The sequence below is a fragment of the Ictalurus punctatus genome, chromosome 21 (genome assembly GCF_001660625.3).
Source record: "Ictalurus punctatus breed USDA103 chromosome 21, Coco_2.0, whole genome shotgun sequence".
Lineage (NCBI taxonomy): Eukaryota > Metazoa > Chordata > Actinopteri > Siluriformes > Ictaluridae > Ictalurus > Ictalurus punctatus.
This window is the reverse complement of record NC_030436.2, coordinates 14103746-14128434: the sequence shown is the minus strand read 5'-3', so window position 1 is coordinate 14128434 and position 24689 is coordinate 14103746. Positions and strand designations below refer to the sequence as shown.

Genomic DNA, 24689 nt, shown 5'->3' with positions numbered 1-24689 from the left:
GTGTTCATATCACGTTTGGGGGCACAGTGGCTTAGCGGTTAGCATGTTTGCCTTCCGCCTCCACCTTGGCTGATTGGCCTTTTTGTAGGCTAAATTGTCCGTAGTATGTAAATGTGTGTGCAGTTGTGCCCTGTGTTGTGTTGGCACCCCGTCCAGAGTGTACCCCACCTCATGCCCAGAGTTCCCTGGTATAGGCTCCAGGCTTCCCACAACTACTTGTGCTTTATATTTATACTGGATTCATGTTCAAACATTACAAAGACTCAGCCAAGTCAATGACATGTATAGCAAGCGGTTTATTAAAAAAATGTTTACTACAAGAACTATGCATGGAATTATATAAGGTGTATTTGAGAGTAAACTACTATTGCTATTACTGTACAATCCTGTACCCCTCCCCTCTCCAAAAAGAAAGAAAGAAAGAAAGAAAGAAAACCAAAGAGAAAGAATGTACCTCTGTAATGTACACCATTGTATATACAAAGTACATCTGAACACAGGTTTCTCTCATTAACATATACTCGAATGGACGACTATAAATACCTCTGACAAAACAGTTCATTTTACAGCCTTGTTTAAAATGGATAGGAAATACACATTTAACAATAGTTACGATAAAAAAAAAAAGCAAACCCTCGCTCAATCTGTTCACCAACATACAATGCAGATTCAAGTGCAAATTAAGAATCGGGTTTAAAATTGCAGACTTGAAAATATAAAGATGTGTGTAATATGTAAACTGAGACTTCAGCCAACAGCACAGTAAAAAAAAAAGTTACACATTAAGACAGAACATCTCACCAAGCACTTTGCATGAGTTAATTATGTTTTATGCATGTTAATGCCTCTTTTTTTTCTTTTTTTCATTCCAATTTGGTTTCCAGTTGCCTTTTATGAGGTATTAGGAACAACACAAAGAGTAAATTTCCAATCATAGCACACAGAGATATACCTAATTCACCAGTTAAGACATGTAGAGAATTGCAACACAACACAGAACAAAATAACATCCAAAAAGTTTTCCTAGAAAAGATGACCTCTTAAAATTTCGCTTCGCTAAGTTGCTGATTTTTTTTTTTTCCTGGTCTTTCAGGTTGGAAGAGTTTCTAGGCATTTCTCACCATTTCCATGCTGTTAAGGCTTTTAATAAATGGGTCTTCATTGCCCTTGAAAAAAGAAAAATTATTGAAAAAAAATCAACTGGCCCCATGCATGTTTTTTCTTCCTGACTTCAAAACACACACCCAACATTATTTTTACTCCCATCCACCACATCAAGACTTGTAAATAGTCAAGGTGTCTCGGGAAAAATCTTTAAAAAGCATACATAGATTAGATGAACTGAGAAAGAGGCGCAGATTTGAGATAAAACGGCCTGGCAATTTTATGTAGTTAAGAGATCTGGGGAAATATATAAACATGCAGAAGACTGGTTTGTCACAAAATCTCCAATCCAAAAAATCTTGGGCTGACAGTAACTCTAACAACACTGAGATAAATCCTAAAAACTGAGGAGTTGGATTAACCTGATCCCAGTTTAGGGCGTGCTCTCATCCTTAATTTTCACATAAAGACTAAGAAAAGTGTCTGCCATTTCGTAAATCTGTATATCCACAGTCAAATCCCGTGGACTGTTTAAAGTTTTGATCAAATATCAACGAACTGCCTCCATTAGGAGGTTTACACTATACATACATATAAACATACATAGAAACATACTTACAGATACACAATTAGCATGATGCAAACGCAAGGCCCACGAGAATTGTAAATAAATTCAGGTAAGGCAGAAGGAAACCATTATTATTATTTTTTTTTGCATCAATACGTCACCAAATTTACAAGACATTCCTCACTTTAGCATTTTTTTTCCAGTTATAATCTAAATCTTAATAATTACAGGTATACACAGAAATACCCTCTGTTCTGCTGGATTATGTCTACTGATAAGGAACTGTAGGAGAAATATGAAGAGTAAGCTATGAAGAAGTGCTTGTGAATCTGGTATAAGAATGGAAAGGTTTGAGAAGCAGTGAAGCTTTACCTTATGCACCATGCAAGTTTTAAGATTTGCTGTATAGTCAAGCTGGGAGGTATAAAGGCAAAAAAGTTGCTCCCTGGACAAAAATTGGTCGGCTGTGTAATTTTTTTCCCCCTTAATACTTGGTTACGCTGCATATCGGCCCAGTAATAGAGCTGAATCCTGTCAGGTAAGGATGCCGCCAGTGTCTTGAGGTCTCTTCTATTGACTGGTGTGCAATTCCATTAGAGTTTGGTGTTTCACCTGCTGTTTCAAATAATCTCACAATTTTATCTACCAACTGAATCAGATGTCAAATTCTCCGACTCGGGCATTTTTTGTAGCATCAGACTGATTGGTCACGTGACAGTGACTACTTTTACATGGACAGCAGTAATCTAATTATTGACATTATTCTGAATAAGACAATATTCTGATTAAGGTGTTTATATGAGTTACTTTTAGGATATTCCTTTCATGTTCCCCTTTTTACATGTTATAGAACATAGATGGATTAATGGCACACGTCATTACGTCCCCACGCCACGCTGTTCAATGTTCCCTCCAGAATTTCACGTATCAACATACAGGTCATCTTCGTTATGGTACCGTATACAGTTCTGAGTGTTTCATTTTTAATTTTACGTAAGCTTCAAGTGTAGTTAATTATTTATCGTGCTATACGTGCTAATAGAAGACTGCTTGAAGCCGTGGACTACGTCCCAAACCGCGTACTTACCTACTATATAGTAGTTGGAATACATGTATTTCTCCTACTATATAGTAGGTAAGTACGCGGTTTTGGACGCAGCCGTGGTCTCTTGTTTGCCGTCAAACGGTTGAGCACTGCCGTGTGTGTATGTGTCCTGTCGCAAAATGCGGTGAAAACTCCCACACGATGTTAATAATGTGATTAAGGTGTGTACATGTCTATAATGCACTTCCATAATGCGACTAAAACAGGAATATTCCACACGTCATAATTCCATTTATGTTTACTTCGAGTATGACTGTAGTCGGATTAAGGTCATCAATAATCACAGTTTACATGGTAGTTTCTTAATCAGAGTGTCGTCTCAACTGGGTTAATATCGGATTATTGTCGTCCATGTAAAGGTACTGACTGACAAGTTACATGAACGTTTGGCCACTTTTGTGCAGGATTTTCGCCACACTATTATCCTGAGGGCATGTGATTTTGGAGGGAATTTAGAAGTAACATTAGCTATCTATTTTTTTCCATATGGGGGCCAAGCACAAGTAAGAAAACAGAAAGCCAAAAGTTCAATGTGAGCGCTACTTAGTAGTAAGCAGCGCCTCCTTTTTTTTTTTTTTTACTGACAAAAAACCACCATGATCCCGCCCACTTGTTTTCTACTGATTCAACTAGATAAGATATGGTGGGTGTGAAGTGAAGATCAAAAACCGACACTATCCGACAGTGCTGCTCTTCATGTTATACAATAAGGCGAGATGCTACTTCCTTTTTTTGTTTTTTTGTCCTGAGACCTTGCCAGGTGCTTGTGGATAAATGGTTAATAATAGTTCTCGGCCAACAGGCTAAAGTTATATATCACAACTGCTGATCAGTGTTAAAAAAAGTTAGCATTAACAGTTATCATTAAGAAAGTAGTATTACTTTTCAAGAGAAAGTAGTGCAAGCAAGTTGCCATGCTGGAATTCCTACAGAGAAGAAGTATTGAAGCATTTGGGCTTTATCCTGAATTCCAAATGCAGGTATATCCAATGTGAGGAGGATACAAGCCAACATCGCTTATCCTGACGAAAACATGGACACAATCTCAGTACTTAAAAAAGCTGCATATAAATACACAGATACATTATTTCCCCCAGCACGATGCTATGGAGTCCGTAGTAGAGTATTGCGGTAACGTTCAGTTTCCGTCATGGCACAAGTAAAGTCCAGCTCCCTCGAGAGTAAGTATTTAAGTATAAAGTGAGAGAGAGTGAAAGGAACTTAAGAGTTATTCACAGCTACATATTTTCTAAAATAATCCAATCCAATTCACAACCCTTTAAAAAATAATAATAAATCACTAAACCTAGATTATAAAGAGGGATCGAGAGTGTTCACGTCCCAGCCAGAATTTTTTTTCTTGGGTTTTCAACAGTGCTGAAAAATCCCACCATGTGCATGTGGACCACACACAGACAATACACACACTCACATCCACACACTGCATTTCAGAATTGAGGTTACGGTACATAATGGATTAATTAAACGAGGTTAGTTATTTATCCCTCCACTGACTAATCAGGATCAAACAGCGGCTGGATTCTGGAATCACGATAAAGCAAGGTTTTACGGATTTCTCAAGCCGGGCAGGATTTATCGGTAGGTGGAGGAGGTGGTGGGGGAGATGGAGGGATACTAGTGGTGCTGCTGGTGCTGCTACTTTTAGGGAAGACTGCAGGTTTGGGTCTGGTGGCTGGCGGCCGGTTATCTCGGAAAGTGGAAGTGGAAGGAGAGAGTGCAGTGGCCGTCATTCCTGAGGACAGAGGGCTCTTAGGTGCTGGGCTCTTGACCGGGCGTGAGGCGGAGGGCACATCACTGGCCGAGCTGGCGCTGCGCTGGAGTGGGCACTGGAGCTGGTGCTGGAGTGGACGGGAGTGCAGCGGGCTGGATGGCTCGGAGGCTCCGCCGCTCTTCAGTTGCTCCAGAGTGTCGAGCACAACGTCAGGCGCCGGCTTCATGCTGCTCTTCTTGTCCAGATCTTGCAGTTCACTCAGTGCCGTGCTCATGGTCGCCTGGATTTCCTGAGGGACAGAGGAAAACATTAATATAGGAACAAAGAGTATATGACTATGAATAAAAGAAAAAGAGGAAAAGATAAGAGAGCAACTATAATTATTATATTATAATTAGACAAGCATACGTTATCATTTGGTTAACAGTAGTAAATTAGCTAAGGATGCCCAAGTTAGCTAGAGGTCAAGGCTAGTAAGCTAGCTATAAATACCCAAGTAAGATAAAGGTTATTGCATTGCTAGTGAGCTAACTAAAGATACCAAAGTCAGCTAGAAATGAATGCTAGCAAGCTAGGAAAAGGTACTCAAGATAGCTAGCTAAAAAATACCCAAGTTAGATACAGGTTAATGTTAGTTAGCTAATTAACAATAGATAAACTAGCTAGCGGTTAATGTTAGGAACAGTGATAAGAGCAGAAAAAGAGATGCGAGACATGAAGAGAGAGAAAGTAAAAAAGTTATAGTTCTGACTGGTTGGATATCAGCAGTCTACTACATTCTTTTTTCTTCTTCGTCTTCTCTTTTTTAGAGACTATGGCATGCCACAGAGACTAAAGTTTCCCCAACCTCCGAGTGATGTCTTTTTTGAGGCTGCAGGAATGATAGGAGAACTTCCCAAAAAATATTCTGACGTACAAAGTGTTGATCTTTAGGTGTTGCCTTTTTTTACCTCCCTACTAATCATAAGCTTCAGTAATACTGTAGATATTAATCGTGGTTTTTGGCCAATATCATACACCTGTTGTTTCTTCAGAAAGACTTCCTATACACTGCTGTTATAGCCAGTCCAAGTGTCCATTACGTTTAGCTGTCTGCTGGGTGAAGAGTCTCATACTCACTCCATACGGAGTCTCATCTAAAAGCTGTAATCTACCCAGACACCTCCCTGAGCTTCATCCAGCGTGAGACCACTCCAAATGAATTGCTGCCTTGAGCCGGATCAATCACGCGCTGCCAGCCGACCATGAAATTGCTCCACAAATGCAAGTCCATCTTAGCACTTCTCAGAGGGAAGCTGCCGCAGGGAACAAAGACTGTGGACTGTATGGCCACATACGGACCAACATAAGTTTAGTGCAATCATGTATACTGTTCACTTACAAGAGCTCCATCTATCAGTCCTTGCAATAACAGTTTAAACTGTCAAATACAGTGGAACTTTCTGCTGATTAAACTAAACAAAAAAAAGTGAGGTAGTAAAGTAAAACCGTGCTTGTTACTGGAGGAGATTGAACAAGCTTCCTCTAATCATTTACTTTTAGTCATTTAGCAGACGCTTTTATCCAAAGTGACTTACAAATGAGGAAATACAAGCAAAGCGATATATCAAGTGGAGAACGATACAAGTAGTGCTACCACACAAGATTTATAATTGAGTTCTGCAGTCCGGATTGAGGTTGGAAGTTCATTCCACCACTGAGGGACAGTTAGTGTGAAGGTTCTGGAAAGGCACCTTGAGCCACACTGAGTAGGCATTACTAAGCGTCGGTCGTTAACCGATCCAGATTGCGTGAGGGAACGTAAGCCTTAAGGAGAGTGTTGAGGTATGAGGGTGCTGATCCAGCGTGAGCATCAAGGCCTTGAATTTGATACGGCGGCTACAGGAAGCCAGTGGAGGGAGATGAAGTGGGGTGTGACATGGGTTCTTTTGGGCTGGTTGAAGATGAGACGTGATGCTGCATTCTGAATCATCTGAAGATTCAGATACATCACACCCTGAAGCCTTGTAGCTCATGTATGAGATATTTTGTGGATGAAAATGAGAACATGAAGGAGTTATTTTGTATATTTTCCACTAAATTCTTGCTGTTGTATTGCTATAAACTCAACAGAAGATAGTACTGCACATGATAAATGAAAGCTAATGTAACGTCTCACCTGTGAGCTGTGCTCAACCTGTGAGAACACTTCGGGGTCGAGAGGTCGATGGTTGCTAAAACTCTTGGAGCGTCCAGCAGGGGTGCCTCTGCGGAACTGAGGGCTCTCCACCTTGGCTTTGAGGGATGAGTGGCGGGTGATGGAGTTGAGGACACTGTGGGCGCTCAGTGGCCGCTTGTCTGTGCCCTCTTTGGGCAACGCAGCTGCAGGCAACGAAGTGCCTCTCAGACCTCCCGTGGGTACGGACAAGCCCTCGCCGGTGCCGTCTACCGGCCGGAACGTTCTACGGATTCCACTGGATTCTGGACGCTTCCTCATCCTGTTACAGACAGGGACAGAGTAGGTTTTCTATTCCCTCCTCCGTCTCATGACAAGGATTATATTTTAACACAGTCATGACAATTCATAAATACATTCAGGCTCATATTCACTCCAACATCCAATACGTCAAATCGATTCTCCCACAGATCTTATGGCACAGCATCGATTTGGGGTCAGCCAGTTTAGCAGTACTGACCTTTACAATATTGATCTTGTTTACTGTTTTGACAAATAAAGGCATATCTCTGACCGAACAACTACACAAACGCACACACAAACTAAGAGAAAGATCTTACTTGTTGAGATTGGCCAGATAGATATCAGCTACATGGCCTCCAATGGGAGAGCTGGCATTGCCTCTGGTAGACACTTTCTCCTCTACTCCATCATGGGGACCCTCTAGGTCAGCTTTTGGACTGCCTCGACCTGTGTAACCACCATCCGCACTGGGAGAGTAACACATGCAGGGTCATTTCAGAATGTATAATAAAAGCAATGCATCTCTTCTGTACATAACTCTAATCTATACATTCAGTATTTATTCTGAAGTACTCCTACTGTTAAACATATAACTAAATCATTACACGTCCTGGAGAACGATGTACTGGTGGGGCACGAGGCCGTCGACGCCGTTGTGTCGCCCCTCCCACCAGTCGTCAGAAGCACGCTGGTAGAGCAGCAGCGAGGCGCCCTTCTTAAACGAGAGCTCACGGTTGTTACGGCCCGAGTAGTCGAAGCGTGCGATGGCCTCGATGGGGTCCGACTCTGAAACGTTCAACGAGCCTGGGTGTCAGATGCCGGAGATGCATTGCCAGGAGAAGACAGAGGAAGAAAGGCGAGGAAATGAGGCGGAGAAAAGAGGTGGAAAAGAGAGAGGGAGAGATGGAGAAAGGGAGGATTATTGCTTAGGAAGCCAGGCAGGTTAGAGCACATCCTTCATCAGCAGGCAAGTTGCTGTAGCCATGCACATTATCAGACAGACTGGGAAAAAAAAGCATTTGAATAATAAACCAGACATGGAAATACTTGCAAACTGCACACAGCAAGCAAAATTCTATCCTTGATTGTGGATTGAACAATTTCTGATATGATAATAGTGTGATAGCATTTTCAGACAGGAATGTCTAAAAAAGTGTAAATACAGCAAGCAAAATCCTGCACTTTTCTTCTATATTATAGTATTTCGAACATAACATTAATAATTTTGCATTTTGCAATATCAGTGTATATTAATAAGTTAAGTTCATAATTAAAGATCCTTTAAAAACACTATTTATATAGAAGCTATTCCAATTGAAAAACAACTAAATGTGCTTCTTAATTAAGTTGTAAAAACTGTCATTTTTTTAATTGTTTTTTTTGTTTGTTTGTTTTACATTTTAGATGTTTACAATTTTAAATCAACTTTAAAACTAAACAATAAAAAGCATAATTCACAGATATAATACAGACAAAGTGCTTTAGAACGAAAGCAAAGTAAAAAAAAAAACAAAACGCGTTTTTAATCTAGACCTAATCTAGAAACTATCATTATTATTAACATTATTTTGGGGATTGTTCCACCAGTTTGGCAGGATAATCATCTCTCCCTTCCTTTAAAATGCTATTACAGGCATTTTTACCCCTTTACATTCCCAGCATCTATGGGCGAGTCCAAACGTCATTAACATTACTACATAAATATTCTATTAGTTTCCGTGCAATTATTGATTCGATCTTAAGAGCTCCTGAATAATATGCTTTAAGGTTGAAAGTGGTTAAAATTATAGACACTATTAAAAAGCCCATGCTCTGTGAATGCAGTAAATGTGATAAGCTGTAATAAGTTATAAAACCTGCAAAAGGGATGGAAGAGCGTATGCCGTCTAGTAGTATTTCAACTCACCATCATCGCTGTTATGGGTGTCCGAGACGGTATCAGGTGCTGGTTCGTCCACTAGGGGGGGCTCGTTGTGTTGGCCATCACTGCACCAGAAAACAACACACATTAAGGCACAGGTTGGGACAAACCTCAATTGAAATGTATGCATCAGCAGGCATTAGCAACGACATAAACCAGCTCAATCATGTTTAGCCACAATCACACTGATCAAATCTCTAAATCAGATTCATCTGTGTAAATTGATACAGCAATTACTGATTATATCAGATGATAAATGGGACGGTTTATGCCAAGGAAAATCCCAGTGGGACATGGTCCAGAGCTTTGGAGTATCCTAAGACCCGGTTACTGTTGCGACTTTTCATCTCCTCCGCTGAGATAAACAGCTGTGCTGTTGCTTTGAAGTGAGATTTGAAGTAGGACTTGGGTTAGCCGGGGTCTGTGTGCATCTCTGACACTAAGCAGCACCTACAGTACAGTACTTCTACAAGTCTGCTAGGAAAAATAAGGTATGAGGTATTAGCAGAGAAGCGTTTCAAAAAGAAAATGGACAGGCTTCACCTAAACCATGTATGAATGTGACCGAGTGTTCTAAAGTGAAGCGTCTTGTTTGCTGACAAATATCAGCATCACAGACATTTTTGTAGACGTTGACTAACTATTCTGCTGTCCTGAAATGTTTATATACTCCAATATGGCTTTACCATTTGAGCTTCCATAGACGAGTCATGCAAAACATTGCCATAATAATCATTTTCTTGCAGACTCCATGGGGAGTTGCCAGCGCTCGGCTGAGCAGACGTATGGTCTGATACCTGTCCTGTTTCCCTTTAGTCTAATGCCATGTGATTTACTACGCAGAGAGCGAGCACTAATAAAAGCTGTGTTTCATAGGATGGGAGCGAGGGAGTGAGGGACGCTGGGAGTTGGAGAGATGAAGTGCTAATTGGGTCTTTGGGATTATAGCATAGCTCTTGGCAAAGCTCACGTGCAATGGCCACTTGTTTTGGAACGGCAGCAACGTAAGGAATCAGCACTTGTGTGTGTGTGTGTGTGTGTGTGTGTGTGTGTGTGTGTGAGAGAGAGAGTGAGAGAGAGAGAGTAACGAAAAGACAGCCCACGTCTTGCGGTACAAGACTCTTTTTTTAAACATTTATTGCTCAAATTAAATTACGGACTGTAGTATTCTGAATGAGAAATTTGCAGCTGTAGTTTTCTTGTAAACACAGAGAAGTGGTATTTTATCAGAGTATGTATAAATATTGATAGTTTTCTGTAAAATAAATACAAAAAGACACGTCCCATCTGTCACCCACAAGTCTGTTTAGTTAATGAAGTGTATTTTTTGACTATAGAGACCAAGCGGAAATGATTGTTTGTACCATAATATTAGGTTTCTGTGCGCTTATCCAAATATTAATATAAAAGTATTAAAATGTGTGTTTCATTGTAACACTTACACACACACACACACACACACACACACACGTCAGGAGGAGATCTATTAGTATATTGAAATTATGAAGGAACATCTATGAAACATAATATATTGTCCTAAGGGTATACAAACTTTTCCACTCAAACGTAAATGCATGTGTGCGTGTCTGTGCCTTTCATCTAAAAGCTCTTTATGTAACATGAACCTGCTACAGATTCCACGGTTTAGACCAAATGGTTCCTGTGCAAACAAAAGCAAGTAGTTCCCTGATTTTCATCTTAATGCCCACTGTGCCTTACACTACACTGCACCTTTTAAAAGGACAAAATCTTATTGTTCGACTTTCTAAACAAACTTCCCAAACACATTGCTGCTTTGCATTAAGACAGACTTAATAATAAAGCAAAGCTGACACAGACTAAAACTTACTTTGCTATCTGGTAGGTTCCTGTATTAATCTAGAAAGATAAGTTATTATGGGAAATATGAAGTGTGCATATTGAATGATTAAAATCTGAATCGCTCTCCTCCTGCTTTAGCGTCTAAAGCAATCCTGAGTCAGCACTCTGAGCCCATTTCCTTCCACAACATACAAACAGATCATATAAAACAGTGAGTGTCCATACCATTAGTAAAGGACCCTCTTAAAAACAGCAAGAAGGGCATGACAGCCAAGATGAATCTGGACTTTATACAAAACTGGGCCTTGGTGACGGACTGAGGGTCATCAGGTGCTTCTGGCTACTATAGAGACCCACTCTACTAAACAGTGTGTGTGTGTGTGTGTGTGTGTGTGTGTGTGTGTGTGTGTGTGTGTGTTTTAAGTGTGATGGATAAGCCTCCGCTTCAGATTCAGCTACTGTGGTCACATATTTATTTCAGTGATGGATACTCATGTACACAGTGCATGTGGCATTCAGTTTAGAAAATACGTTTTTACCATATGACAAAATATCATATTAATATCATATTTATATTGAACCTATTTGCCACTATATGAATTATATACAGGAGGGGGAAATACTTGAGTAATTGTTTTGTGTTATTTTGCTTAAGTACTATATTGGAGGATTTGTACTTTAATCAAATATTACTGAAACGGAAATATAGTACTCCTACTCAAGTAAATTTACAAACGAAAAAAGAAACACTTTGTATGCCTTACCTTTTCATTTTGACCATCAAATACTCACTACAAATCTCAAACAGCATGAGATTTTTATTTATTTATTTTTTCCACCCTTTTACTGATTCAAACAGGATGAGATGATGGGTCTCATTTGCAATGTAAAAATGAAAATCGATACTCTGTCAAATCGAAAGAATTATGTTAAGTTAACTTTCAAGATAACAAATAAAGCCAGCACATTTAATAAAGCACACGCAACTGCCTGAAAATCCCGAAGATCCAAAATCAGAGCTCACCAGTATTCTTCAGTGGCTCCTCCGCGCTCGTACACAGGGCCCTCGAGCTCCCGTGGCCCAGGGAAGATGCTCTCGTGGTGGATGATGATAGTCTTGATCAGCTCGTTCACATGGGCCTGACAAGAGACCTGGTCATGACCCTCAGGGACAGACATGAGTGTGGGGCCGAAGCAGATGGCCAGGTTATAGGGGTCCATCATGTTGTCCTCACTGTACTGGGAAAGACTGCAGAAAAACATGGGGGAAAAAATGGGAAGGGAAAATCGGAAATGTTTCTGGGTGGAAAACAAAAGTGTACCTCTATTTTGCAGTTAGCAAAATGCACATAAACCCAGAACAACAGGAGAGGACATCTTCAGAGGCAGGTTAAATTAATTGATACTTTCCTGAGATTAAGTTAATAAGACGCTTTTTAACATAAAAATAACCAGAAAGAGCATCAATGAAATTTGTTTTATTGTGAATTTAGTGAGTAAAGAATCTGAATGAAAATACAAATACATGTAAATGATTACATACTACACAATAAAATAAAATAAAAATAAGTAAATAAAAGAGGCAATGAGGGACGATTAAACAAACAAACAAAAAAGAAAAGAAAAAAAAAGAAAAGAAAAAAATACTGAGATAAGAAAAGAAAGAAAGAAAGAAAGAAAGAAAGAAAGAGAGAACGAACGAACGCGTGTCCCAAGCAGGTTTTGGGCTGGCACTCTACTGACCGCATCTTACGTTCTGTCGTTTTGCTCATTTTCAAAATATTTTGTTCACAATTTGTTCGCTTTTAATGATATTTGAGAAATTGTGTTCAAATCTGCACATGTCCCAGATTAAAAAAGATCTACACTTTTTCAAACACTTAACCTCGCCTATGAAAGTTCATTAGGCCTGAGGCAGACACAACGCTGTGTGATTGTCCTTGGGGAAATTACACTCGTTTAGCACATTTCTCACTGTCCCACAGTGCACTATAGTGTTATTGTGATCTTACTGTTTGTGTTACCATGAGTCAGACAGAACTGTAGTGAATCAGACACACGGGGAGGGAGGTGGCTAGGGCACTGGGGTCAAACAAATCCAAATGGAGAAGCTCAGGTCAGGATTTATGAGTGGGTACAACTAGTTCACAGAGATCCACTAACTTTTCTTCCTTTTTATCTTTTACACTTTTTTCAAGCCCCTAATAGGGCACTTTTTAGGGCTAGACCATATGTTTGGAAGTGATTAAGACTGTATATACTTAAAACCATGTGCCACCAACCACACAATTGAAGATTGGATGAACCTCACCTAGCCTCAAAGTACGGCATGCTGTGCATTCTGGGATGCTTTTCTGCTCACCATGGTTGTACAGAGTGGTTATCTGAGTCACCGTGGACTTCCGGCCAGCTCGGACTAGTCTGGCCGTTCTATTCTCAGCTCTCTCATCAACAAGGCATTTCTGCCTACAGAACAGCCACTCACCGAATGGTTTTGTTTTCCGCACCATTCTGTGGTGCACGGTCAGCAGTTCTGCGGGCGGAGTTTATGCACGAATGAGCAAGAGTACAGGTGTTCCTAATAAAGTGGTCGCTGAGTTTATGGTTTCAGTATGGGTAATTAGCCCAAATGCCAATGTGTGCGCGCTATTCGGAATGAACAGATGACGTTCTAAAGAAGCAAATATATTTGGAGAACTGTGTTTTAATTTAATTTAATGTGCTTTAGCGTGCATTTTTATTGGGCAACCTCTCCTTTGACTTTTTAACCTTGTCCAACATTATACTATTACACTATTTAGTACTTAAATCACATAAGAGTGGTGGTAATGATACAAAAGCATGTATGTTTCAACAGGTAAGTGAGGTTGAAAAGATATTACAACATAAAGAGGCAGCTTAACAGAGCCATTCTGTCACTGGACTATTATAGTCACGCAAACAGAGCACTCTTTCAGAGAGGAAATATTACTAGCAGCATGAAAGCAACACCATACTTCTATCCCTTTATCCCACTCTCTTTTTCTCTTTATCCCTCACTCTGGCTATGATATCTGGCCTGTAGTGGCTTCTGTCAGCGGGGGAATCCACATACACTCCTGCACACACATGCATCAGCTGGAGCAAAAGCAAGACCATATCATAGATTAAGATTAAGCAAGACTTCAAAGGAAAAAAAAAAAACCCAGAACGTAGAAAAGTAGGGGACAGGAATGGAAGCATTACAAAAAGCTGATGTTGGCACCTCGGATATGGATTCCTTAAAAATACAAAAAAACAAACAAAACAAAAACATATAGTATACTTTATAATAAAAATACTTGTAAAATGGTAAGATTATAAAGCACATAGGTTTAGTGTTAGAAAAGTGAAGCTAAGATTAGCTCTGGTTCACCACGCAAAAACTCACAGCCTTTTAACAATCCCAGTGGAGTCCGGCTCGAGCTTCGCCTCTAAATCACACATTAACCGCAGACGTGAATGGTGACCTCATTTGCCAAACCTCCCTGCAGCCCTTGCAGCTTTTGAACCTGGCCCATATGTATAAAACATCTGTGACAGTGCTGATCTAGGATCAGCTCCAACTGACCAGAAGCAAGAGCTAATCGTAAATCAGTGAAAGCACTTACTGGTTGAGGAACGCAAACAGGTAGCGCATGATGACCAGGGTGTTGCTGGGAAGAGACAGAAGGACCTTGCGAATGTGGGCAGCTCGATCCTGGAGATTCTCCATGGCTGCAGGGACACATTCAGGACAGTCATTTTTTTTTTTTTTTTTTTTTTACAGCATTAATAAGACAGTGCTCAAACAGACCAATATTTCTCCATATTGCAGTGCACTTACTTTCCAAATTAAACTAAACAAGTAGTGTGTAGTATGTCTGTCGTATGTAATAGGCTAGTGAATGATTTTGTAATCAAATGGATTTAAGTAATAATGATTTTTAAAAAAAAATATAATACAGCTACAGCAACAAAGTAACAAAGCAGTTGGGATTCAGATAGTGAAAGATACACCATAAGAGGAAAATGGATTTATGACTGTGGAGTTTTAGTTTTTTTCTTGCTCGGCATGTAGGGCGTTCACTGTTCTCTATTTTTGTTTGAAGCCAGTGAATAATAGATGATAGTCAGATTTAACATTGCCCAGTTAAAAGGTTGTTAAAGACCACATGATAGCTGGCTAGTGACTAAAAAAAGAAACAAACATGTTGTTGTCTTTCTCAGTATTTTTGTATTGAAAATTATGTTTTATTTGGTGAGAGTGAGGGATTTGCGAACGCTGCCTTATCCGGTGTATGCCTTTTTGGCTCAATTTTGAGAATAAAATGCACATTTTAGATAATAAAATACATGGAGTAGACAGATTGTGTGAAAAACAAACAAACAACAAACAAAACAAAACAAAAAAAAACCTGCTAAGCTAGATAGCTAGAATGATCAGCTAGCTGCATCTAATAGTTCAGGAGATTCGCAGCGCCTCAAATTTATGAACATTATTAGTATTGCTACACTGCCCATACACTATATACTATTCCATCCATGCATCCATCCATTTTTTACGCCCCTTATCCTACACAGGGTCACAGGGAGTCTGGAGCCTATCCCAGGGGACTCTGGGCACAAAGCAGGGGACACCATGGCTGGGGTGCTAACCCATCTCAGGGCACAATCGGACACACACTCACACACTATGGACAATTTAGAGATGCCAATCACCCTACAATGCATTTATTTGAAGTAGGGGAGGAAACCGGAGTACATCTGGTTTGGGAAGAGCATGCAAACTCCACGCATATAGGGCGGAGGTGTGAATCGAACCCTCGAACGCAGACGCATGAGGCAAATGGGCTAACCACTAAGGGTAAACCACCATGCCACAGCCCCCCTCCACCCCACCCCCAATTACATACTATTGTAAAGACTAAATCTTTATCATAAACGTTAGGTTTTCATTTTATTTGTATTCTCCATGTTCATGTCTCTTGCCTGATGATGTCTAGATTTAACATCTTGTAGGCTACCCAAGATCCATGTAAAAAAAAAAAATCTTCAACTACAAACACATTGTATTAACACAGCCCAAAATGCCTTCCTGTTCACTATATGTGCTCACTACATAAGATATATAAAATAATAGTGTAGACACTGTAGAACCAGCATAGTGTCCACCATAAAGCCTGTTTGTAAACTGTAAAATTTTTAAAATTGTTCAAAATTGCATGCATTAATCCCAAGCCCTTCTCCTATGTCTATTAGGAGAAACATGCATCAATAGACTTAATTAAGGTGACTATAAGAGGTACATTGGATCTTAAACATGTCAGTGTGGATTTCTTTTTTCATTACTAAATATAAATATTATGGATAATTGAATAGTATCCTAGCAGTGAGATCTGTGTGTAGTGTTAGGAAGTGAAGGGGGTGAAGTGCACACTCACAGACACAGGCCATGAGGTCATGGAAGACCTCCTTTGGGAAGAGGGCGTTTTCCAAGCCTCTGAAGTAGAGTTTGAGGACGCCGGCAATGGAGTCCATGTCATGATCATTCTGATCTCCAGCCAGAGGATCCTCACCTGACAGAGAGCGAGAGCGAGAGAGAGAGAGAGACAAAGTAAAAGAGATGAGATTCATTTTGGCAACTGAATATAGTGAGTCATCAATTTCATAATGCTGAGAGCTACAGAAAATAAAGGGATGGAAGAGCATTGGATTAGATCATCTTACCCCTCTCAAATGCATTCTTAATGTCATTGACCTCCACTTGTGAGCCAGACACTCGGAAAATACCCTCATGGTGCAGGCCTGCGGACAAAGTGACATCACTTTATGTTGCCTTTTCAAGTAAGAAAACACAGGAAATCCTCAAAGACCTTCTTCACTTCACTAGTGCGTTCATGTCTTTGATAAGACTTCCGGACCTTGAACTGCACTTCATTTCAGAAAGATTGATTAAGAGATGATCAAGACTGTGTATCAAAGCCAAACCACATTTTATTGCACTGTTATAAATGAAAATTTATGAGCTACAGTATTAAATGGTTCTGCTACACAGAGCAGACATAGTGATTAATGAACCGTAGTGAACATTTTGTTCACTTGGACAGGGAGAGGAACAGGAGCTGCAGGGCTTACAGCCAAGCGCTAGACCATGAGAGAGAGAGAGAGAGAGAGAGAGAGAGAGAGAGAGAGAGAGAGAGAGAGAGAGAGAGAGAGAGAGAGATATTACCGTGTCGGCTGATGAAGCGAATGCAGCTCTCCACGATCAGCGGTATGACCTGAGCAGATTCCTAAATCAATTGAGAAGAACAAAAAATCAAGTGTGGTCAGAATGGAGAGAGAGAAGAGAGGGGTTGTAAACCTAGAATGTTAAAAAGAAAAAAAAAATCGTTTGAACAAGGGATCTTGTTGGAAGAACCGGGCATTGAACGAGTAATAATATTTGTACAGGGATAGAGGTTTCAGACCAGGAAGGGGAAAAAAGCAGCACACTCCGAATCCATGGGGAAAAAGGCGGCTACTGAACGTGGTGGTTGCTAGGAGACCGCTTCTTTTCACAGCTTCCTTTTGTTTGTTTGGGCAAAGCGGAAATGGCTGATCGAGATGGAATTTCGGGCACGTTAGGCTCGGTGGGGGTCATGCCAAGACACACACTCATACACACACTGGCTCAATTCAGTCAGAGTTTATGCATTTTAATGTAGGCACATACTGTATGTATAAACAGCCAATCATTTCTGACAGGTACTGAACTGCAGGGAATATGTAGCAACAGTGCTCTTTTGTGGCTTTGCGCTACACTACAGATTAGATCTGGGCAACTATTGTGCATTCGGGGTCCCTGAATGAAAGATTTTTGAGTCATGACGATCTAAGATAAGACGTTCCTGACCTGCCGAGAGTCACCTTGACAAGCACTAATTCACAGTCTGCACTGTTTCAAAGGTGTCGGGTGTCAGAGATTTGGCGGAAAATGCTCGTTCCACCATACGAGGTATATCATATGCCAGCTCAGATATATGAAGCATCATTATGTCCCAATTTCAGGCATGAAAGTAGTCACAATATGTGGTGACTGACAGCCAATCAGGAGAGAGAGAAGAGTGTGACAGTGTAAACAATAAACTGGAACGAGAGCAAGACTGGTGTCTTGGCTATTTTCTTGGATTTTATTTGTTTGTTTGTTTTTATTTTCTGTTAGTTACTGAATTCTAGACGATAAACTATACTATATACTATACTAGTTTGGAGTCTGCATCATTACCCAGTAGAGAAATTTAAAAGAAGAAGAAGCAGCTATTTTTAGTCACATATACCTTACAGCACAGTACAATTCTTTTCTTCAGATATCCCAGCTTGTTAGGAAGTTGGGGTCAGAGTGCAGGGTCAGCCAGGATACAGCGCCCCTGGAGCAGAGAGGGTTAAGGGCCTTGCTTAAGGGCCCAACAGTGTCAGCTTGGCAGTGCTGGGGCTTGAACCAGTGACCTTTCTGGATCAGTAACCCAGAGCCTTAACCGTTGAGCCACCACGGTTAGAGACCTCAAGTTAGCCAGCTAGTGCCTAAGGAAACATATTGATGAGTTTCTCTGAAGTTCTAGATTTCAGATGAGAGCGAGGGATTCAAGCCTTCTGCTCACCTGATCAGTTTCTTTTTATTGTCTAGTAAGGGTCAGAACATTTTTGGAGACTTGGAATCGATTACACCAAAACGATTGTGCATCAAAATCTGACAAATACTCTTGATAGTGGTTTATCCCTTAATTTTTTAAGTTTTTATTTGGTACTGTCGCAATATACAGCTACAAAACTCAGCATTTGTATGACTGTCACATTCACCAAGGCAAAGGTGAGCTCACCTATTAAATCCTCTGTGTTGTAATATAATCCTTTTCAATTATTTGCTGTCCAAGCCTGTTTAGATCCTTTTCTTGACCGTGTGAATGACAAAGATTATGTATTAACAATATGTAGCGCTGACATTAAATGCAGGCTAGAGTGTAATGTATTCATCTCATCCCTAGGGGGCGACATGAACATTGAGCTATACTGATCCAACACACAAATGGGAGATTTTATGCATTTCTTTTGTTTGCTTCTTCTCCAGTTTGGGTTAGAATAAAGAGGCAGACTTTATGTGAAAAAAAGAGAGCGCTAAATGAATCCTTCAAGATGTAGTGATGATTACAGGATGGCAGTGCCAGGAAGTCAAGGAGACAGCTTTTGGAATTACGCTCATGTGTCTGTGGGGATTTAATTCCAGGCTTTAGGTACAAGCAATACCCAGTGGTACAGGAGGTGTAACAGTATGTGTTTTGGGTTGGATAGGAACAGCAAGGATTAGTATGAGGCACATTAGGTAAAGAAAGCACGGGTGGAGAAAATGGGGTCGTGGGGAACTGTGATTGGTTGAGGAGCTCACACAAACACAAACACACAAACACACACAGGGAATCGGATGTTACCTGTTTTCTCGCGGTCGAGTTCCTCCGTCCGCTGATGTTCACGAGAAAGAGAGAGACAGAGACGGATGATGATCATTTTCACGCCAAGCTGCTCCCATTTTGCTACACACACACGCGCGCAGCTATAGCCCTTAACCACTACAAATTATCCTCTAGAGAGGAGCCCTATTTTTACACACACACACACACACACACACACAAACAATCGCAAAGAGCCACAAACCAGAGGCTAATGCAAAAAAAAAAAAAAAAAGGAAATAAAAAAAAAAGGGGGGCTGCTGTGTGGCCTTGTCCTATTTCCCTGTTCCATAATGAATAAATCAGCTGCTTTAAATAAATCATGATTACGTCTAGACGAGATATTTAAGATATAAACTAGACATCAAAAGAAAGCATCTGGCTGATATTATGTGACTTCTGAGATTCATTAGTATGCGTGCACCACACCTACCTGGCAAGGCAATAGTCAGTCTTCTGACCTGGAGGGAGAGAGAGAGAATGGGTGAGAGAGAGAGAGAGAGAGAGAGAGAGAGAGAGAAAGAGAGAGAGAGAGATGCTGTTAGTTAAATAGATGAATGGAGCAGAAGAAGCTGATCTCACTCTTCTCTCCCCTGTAGGGTTCCTGCTTTTGGATCCACATCACTTTTAGGAGAAAACGCTGAACCAACACCCCCCCCCCCCACACACACACACACACCCACACACACACTCAAACACTCTACAACCGCTTAGACAGAAAGAGATGTACACATGTGCCCCCTTACCCACACCCCCCATGATGCAGGGTGGATACTACACAACACACACACAAATAGGCAGAATTTAGTCACGCCACGATGAGCTAGCTTCCTCCAAAATTAGTACACTTCAATGCACACAGGTGCAACCAAATTGAAAAGAACATGCTTTAACTGTATATACCGATCCCCCAGCATGCACTGCAGCATCTTCAGGGTCTAATTCAGCGAGTAACCAAGCATCTCTCTCACAGTTTCTCACAGTCACAAGCTTGCACATAATGACCATCATTAGCATCTCCACTCGTGTAGCCGTAAGGAATACACTGCTGTGTTGTGCTACACAGTGGAGGATCATAACAGTGTGAACGAGATTTTTTTTTTCCCTTTTCTGTCTTTTCCATCTGTTCCAGTCCAAGCTATCTCAAATCCTCCCTGCTGACTCGGTAGGACTGGAAGAATGAGAGTGGGAGGTGAGACAGAAAAACAGAGAGACAGGAGATGAAAGCTGCCTCGCCTCAAATATCTTACTATTCTCTCACTCCCTTCTTTCTCTCTACGTCCCTCACTATTTCATATTAACATACACATACTGGAGAGTAGCGTCCAAAAGTCTGGAGTCCGCTACCAAGAACTGTTTTTATTGCAGCACTTATGGAAGCTTAATCCAATTTTGCCAAATGATGTGAGGGGGAGTCGAATGAAAACCTTAAAAGTACGCCATTTATTAGTAAAACAGTAGATTTAAAAAAATAAAAATAAATAAAAAATAAAAAAATTGTACTTGCATGTTAGTTTATTATTCTCAACAGCCCCTTCTACTCTTACTTAAACCCTGATACACTTTTGGGACACCTATTTGCAATAAACCATGCAGAATAAATTTGAGAAACATTCTAAAATGTTTTAGAAAAAAAATCGCATATTAGTCCATCGATGGCATCAAACAAATATTATTACTCTTCACTAACATCGTTTATAGAGCTGCGCTTCTCGATTTAGATTTTTCCGGAAGTATCGATTCATTCTGACACTAGTGCTGGCTGCAACGTTTATAATAGGTAATATAATAATGTATATGTATACATCACTTTTATAGTAACAACTCGTTCACAGGGACTTGTATCATGAGTGTTCCACTATAACCCAAGTCTAATGATAAGTGAATTAAAAAACATGCTATTTAACAAATAAAACTGTGTAATCGTCGATATGGTGACGCTTTCTGTAAGAAATGTTTATTTATTTAACATTTACTGTATGAAAGGAGTCTCCATTGTCAGTGCTTTATTACAGTCGGCAAGTTTTCCGACATGGAGGAGACTTTGCGGTCTTTGCATTTTCTGGTTTCTCTGTAATTTTTTGTTTTTTTTGTCCCAACTTCAAACGAGAAAGGGTAGTGAGGAAATGCCTGTGTATAGCCGTTACTAATTGTATAAATTAGTATAAATTGTATAAATGTATAAAACATGACCTGTGGTTTAATAATAAATGAAAAATTGGCACACTGCTTTGGTATAAGAGGAACAAAACAATTCAGGATGCACTCTTAATAGAAAATAAATCACCATTGGGGTGTTGGCGTTTTTTTCTTATATCTATATTTTTCTTATATTCTTATTTTCCTATAAGAGCACTCGATAAAATTGAAAGAACGTGGCCAAATCGAACAATAAATGAACATTTTTCACACGTTCACAGCTCAACACACGAATGTATTGCTTGATCATAAAAATGTGGATTATAAACATGAAGTTTTCTCAGTTTTAAATTTTGTGTACTTTATGTAATGTGTATAAAACGTTTTTATATTCGTTTGTGATCAATAACACAATAAAAGTCACTGATAATGTACTCTAGACCTTACTGTACATGTATATACACAGACACATACACACACACACACACACACACACAGAGCTAGATCACTTACTCTCTCCCAGGGTCTTCTGGATAAGGTCATGCTTGGCCTGCAGTTTGGTAATGAGGTTCCTGCCCTCTAGGAACTCCTTCAGTTTCTGAAAGAGAGAACGCTGACTTGTCATTGATTTGCCTTTCGCCATCCATCTCCATTATTTGTCTTCAAGTGAAACTTTGTGTCCTTTTCTTCCCCACTGCCCTCTAGATCTAATCTTTCTCTCATTTTCATCTGCCCTTTATTATTTGTGGGTTTCTCTCCATGTCTCACACACTGGCTGATACAAACATTAAAGAGCTGAGGGCATTGAGGACCCTGACAGCTCATTTCTCAGAAGACACACAACATATCTGACAGGGGGGGGGTTGTATCTAGTGATACTTATAATGTCATACTCTCACACACGAGAGAGAGATGGTTCAAATGTCAGGGGAGTAAGGAGGCCATAAGAAGAAAGAGAAGGAAAAAGAGGAAAGCGGAAGTGAAACTAGGAAGTTGGCAAATGGTATAGTGCTTGAGAGAAAGAACCCAGCAAACACCCCTCCAGCTAATCAATGCTTCCTTTAATTCATACTGATTGACACACTGCCACTGAGGGAAAGCTGAAATCAGAAAATGACACAAAATCGGTTTCAGTGTTTATATTAACTCTGTCTAGGCTATAAAAACCAATTTAGAGACACGCATATTGAACTGCATATTGTGATTATTTTGCAAGATCTTGCTCACATTAAACACTTTAACCTCAGTAGATTCTTTCTGTTAATCAGCTTATCCATTTTTCGGCTGGTCAGGACCCATCTCATGAAAGTCTGAAAACTGGGCATGGATTTGGACATACTGACAACAGAGACTAAGAGGAACAAGTGACAGTGACCTTGTGCTGTGTTCAAAGATAGTGAAGCAAGAAAGCATCTGTCACTTATTCTATCATTTTTTACAGCATTTGGCAGATGCCCTTATCCAGAGCGACTTACATGTGTCTCATTTATACATCTGAGCAGTTGAGGGTTAAGGGCCTTGCTCAAGGGCCCAACAGTCGCAGCTTGGCAGTGCTGGGGTTTAAACTCATGACCTTCTGATCAGTAGCCACATCATATTCTCATGCTCTCTCATGATCTCCTTCTGTCACTCCTCCATGCTTTTTTACTCTATATTATGCCCAAATTTACCCATGGGGATCAATAAAATCCATCCATCCATCCACCGACCCGTCCTCCACTGACCCATCCATCCATCCACCGACCCATCCACCGACCCATCCACCTGTCCATCCATCCACCCATCTGTCCATCCATCCACTCATCTACCGACCCGTCCATCCAACCATCCACCCATCGATTCATACACCCACTCATCCATCCACAGACCAATCCATCCACCTGTCCATCCACCCGTCCATCCGCACACTCATCCACCCGTCCATCCACCGACCCACGCATCCACCCGTCACTCCACCCATCCATCCACCCACCCACTCATCCACCCATCCATCCATCCATCCATCCACCCACTCATCCACCGATCGCTCAGTCTATGACTCACCGTGAAGTAGAACTGCTCAGTCTCCTGCTGATTGGCTCGTCTCTTGGCCAGGCTCGGTTTGCTCATGAACGACTCAGACACTGTGGACTTCACTGACTCCATGGAGTTGCTGTGGTGGAAGCAGTCAGTCACATCAAAGTCCTCGATGGTCACCATGTCCTGAATGGTCTGCAGAGTCGCTTCCATGGTCTTCTTCACCTGAATGAGAGAAAGAAGCAGTCAGAGTAATGCATGCAAATATATGTAACAACAGAGCACTTGTGTAAATCAGAAGCAAATTCATGAACTAAAAAACAAACACATCAGTTAGGCGCCTGAGGCTATTACAACGAACAACGATCACTAACGCAATGTGTAATGACTTATTGCAGAGTTAACTAAGCAGGTGCAGGGTGCATCAAAAGACAGCTTAAGAGGAATGTTTAGAGGGACTATATGAATATATTAGGACGCGAGGCTGTGTTTGCTGTACTTGAAAAGACAGACGAGTCTCTCTGTATGCACTCAAGCATGCATGTGTTTGTACGTATTTTGTGCGCATGTGTATGTATTTACCTCCTCATTCTCTATCGTGAGTGTGGAAAGACGAGACTGGAGCTGCTGGCACCTCTGCAGAAGTTCTCCCTGTAGTGGCTGCTGAGCGCACATGTAGCCCATCTTTATTAAAAAAAAAAAAAAAAAAAGAATATTAAAAACCAATAGATAAGAAGGGCATAAAAGTCTCTAAAAGAAAACGAACCCAAAAACATCAAACACCTTCAGCACTGAATACACACTGATCTGTATTGATAATGACTGAATATTGAATAGAATGTAATAATAAGAGCCTGAAGAAAGTCTGAGAACTTTTGGCACAAGAAAATTGCAGATTTTTCCATCAGGACAAGATGTATGATTTTTGCCTCAAGATTGGTACCAGTGTGAAACTAATGGTACTTGGTGGTAGTTGACTGATAGGGATAGCACGTCATACACACAGACAACATACACCAAATTTACACCAAAGTATACAGATTTAATTTTGTTTACATTACCAAAAAATGTACCAGCACAAACAAAGATATCTACAGCACAAAGCGATGGAAATATTTGAAGCTAATCATATGGAGTTTTGCACGTGCAGGTCACATTTATGTCAACAATGACTTCAAATTTAAATATTTCTATACGGCTACACAAAACATCAATTCAAAGCTCGAATGTCCAGTCACAGGCTACGCTTGCACCGGGGGCCAGTTTTCTATGCTAAAAAGTGCCAACTAACGTAATTTAGCTCAAAATTGTGACAAGGTAGTTATGTTCATAATACACACGATAC

At 40.5% G+C, this 24689-nt stretch overlaps 1 protein-coding gene across 4 annotated transcripts in view; it reads right to left on the bottom strand.

Moving 5' to 3' along the window:
- Positions 1-281: 281 nt before the first annotated feature.
- srgap2 (SLIT-ROBO Rho GTPase activating protein 2) overlaps positions 282-24689 on the bottom strand; it is a 108871-nt gene continuing 84463 nt past the window's right edge. For 3 of the 4 annotated variants that reach the window (XM_017450633.3, XM_017450635.3, XM_053673903.1), the window contains 15 exons: positions 23927-24028; positions 23372-23569; positions 21842-21926; positions 19623-19650; positions 19172-19202; positions 16939-16999; positions 16437-16514; positions 16151-16285; positions 14339-14444; positions 11734-11958; positions 8874-8953; positions 7573-7771; positions 7285-7434; positions 6668-6986; positions 282-4798 (listed from right to left, as the gene is read on the bottom strand). In XM_017450633.3, the coding sequence (XP_017306122.1) occupies positions 4355-4798; positions 6668-6986; positions 7285-7434; positions 7573-7771; positions 8874-8953; positions 11734-11958; positions 14339-14444; positions 16151-16285; positions 16437-16514; positions 16939-16999; positions 19172-19202; positions 19623-19650; positions 21842-21926; positions 23372-23569; positions 23927-24028 (2241 nt within the window). In that variant the 3' untranslated portion in view covers positions 282-4354. The remainder of the gene's footprint in view (positions 4799-6667; positions 6987-7284; positions 7435-7572; positions 7772-8873; positions 8954-11733; positions 11959-14338; positions 14445-16150; positions 16286-16436; positions 16515-16938; positions 17000-19171; positions 19203-19622; positions 19651-21841; positions 21927-23371; positions 23570-23926; positions 24029-24689) is intronic. The other variant, XM_017450634.3, reaches the window with a different exon arrangement.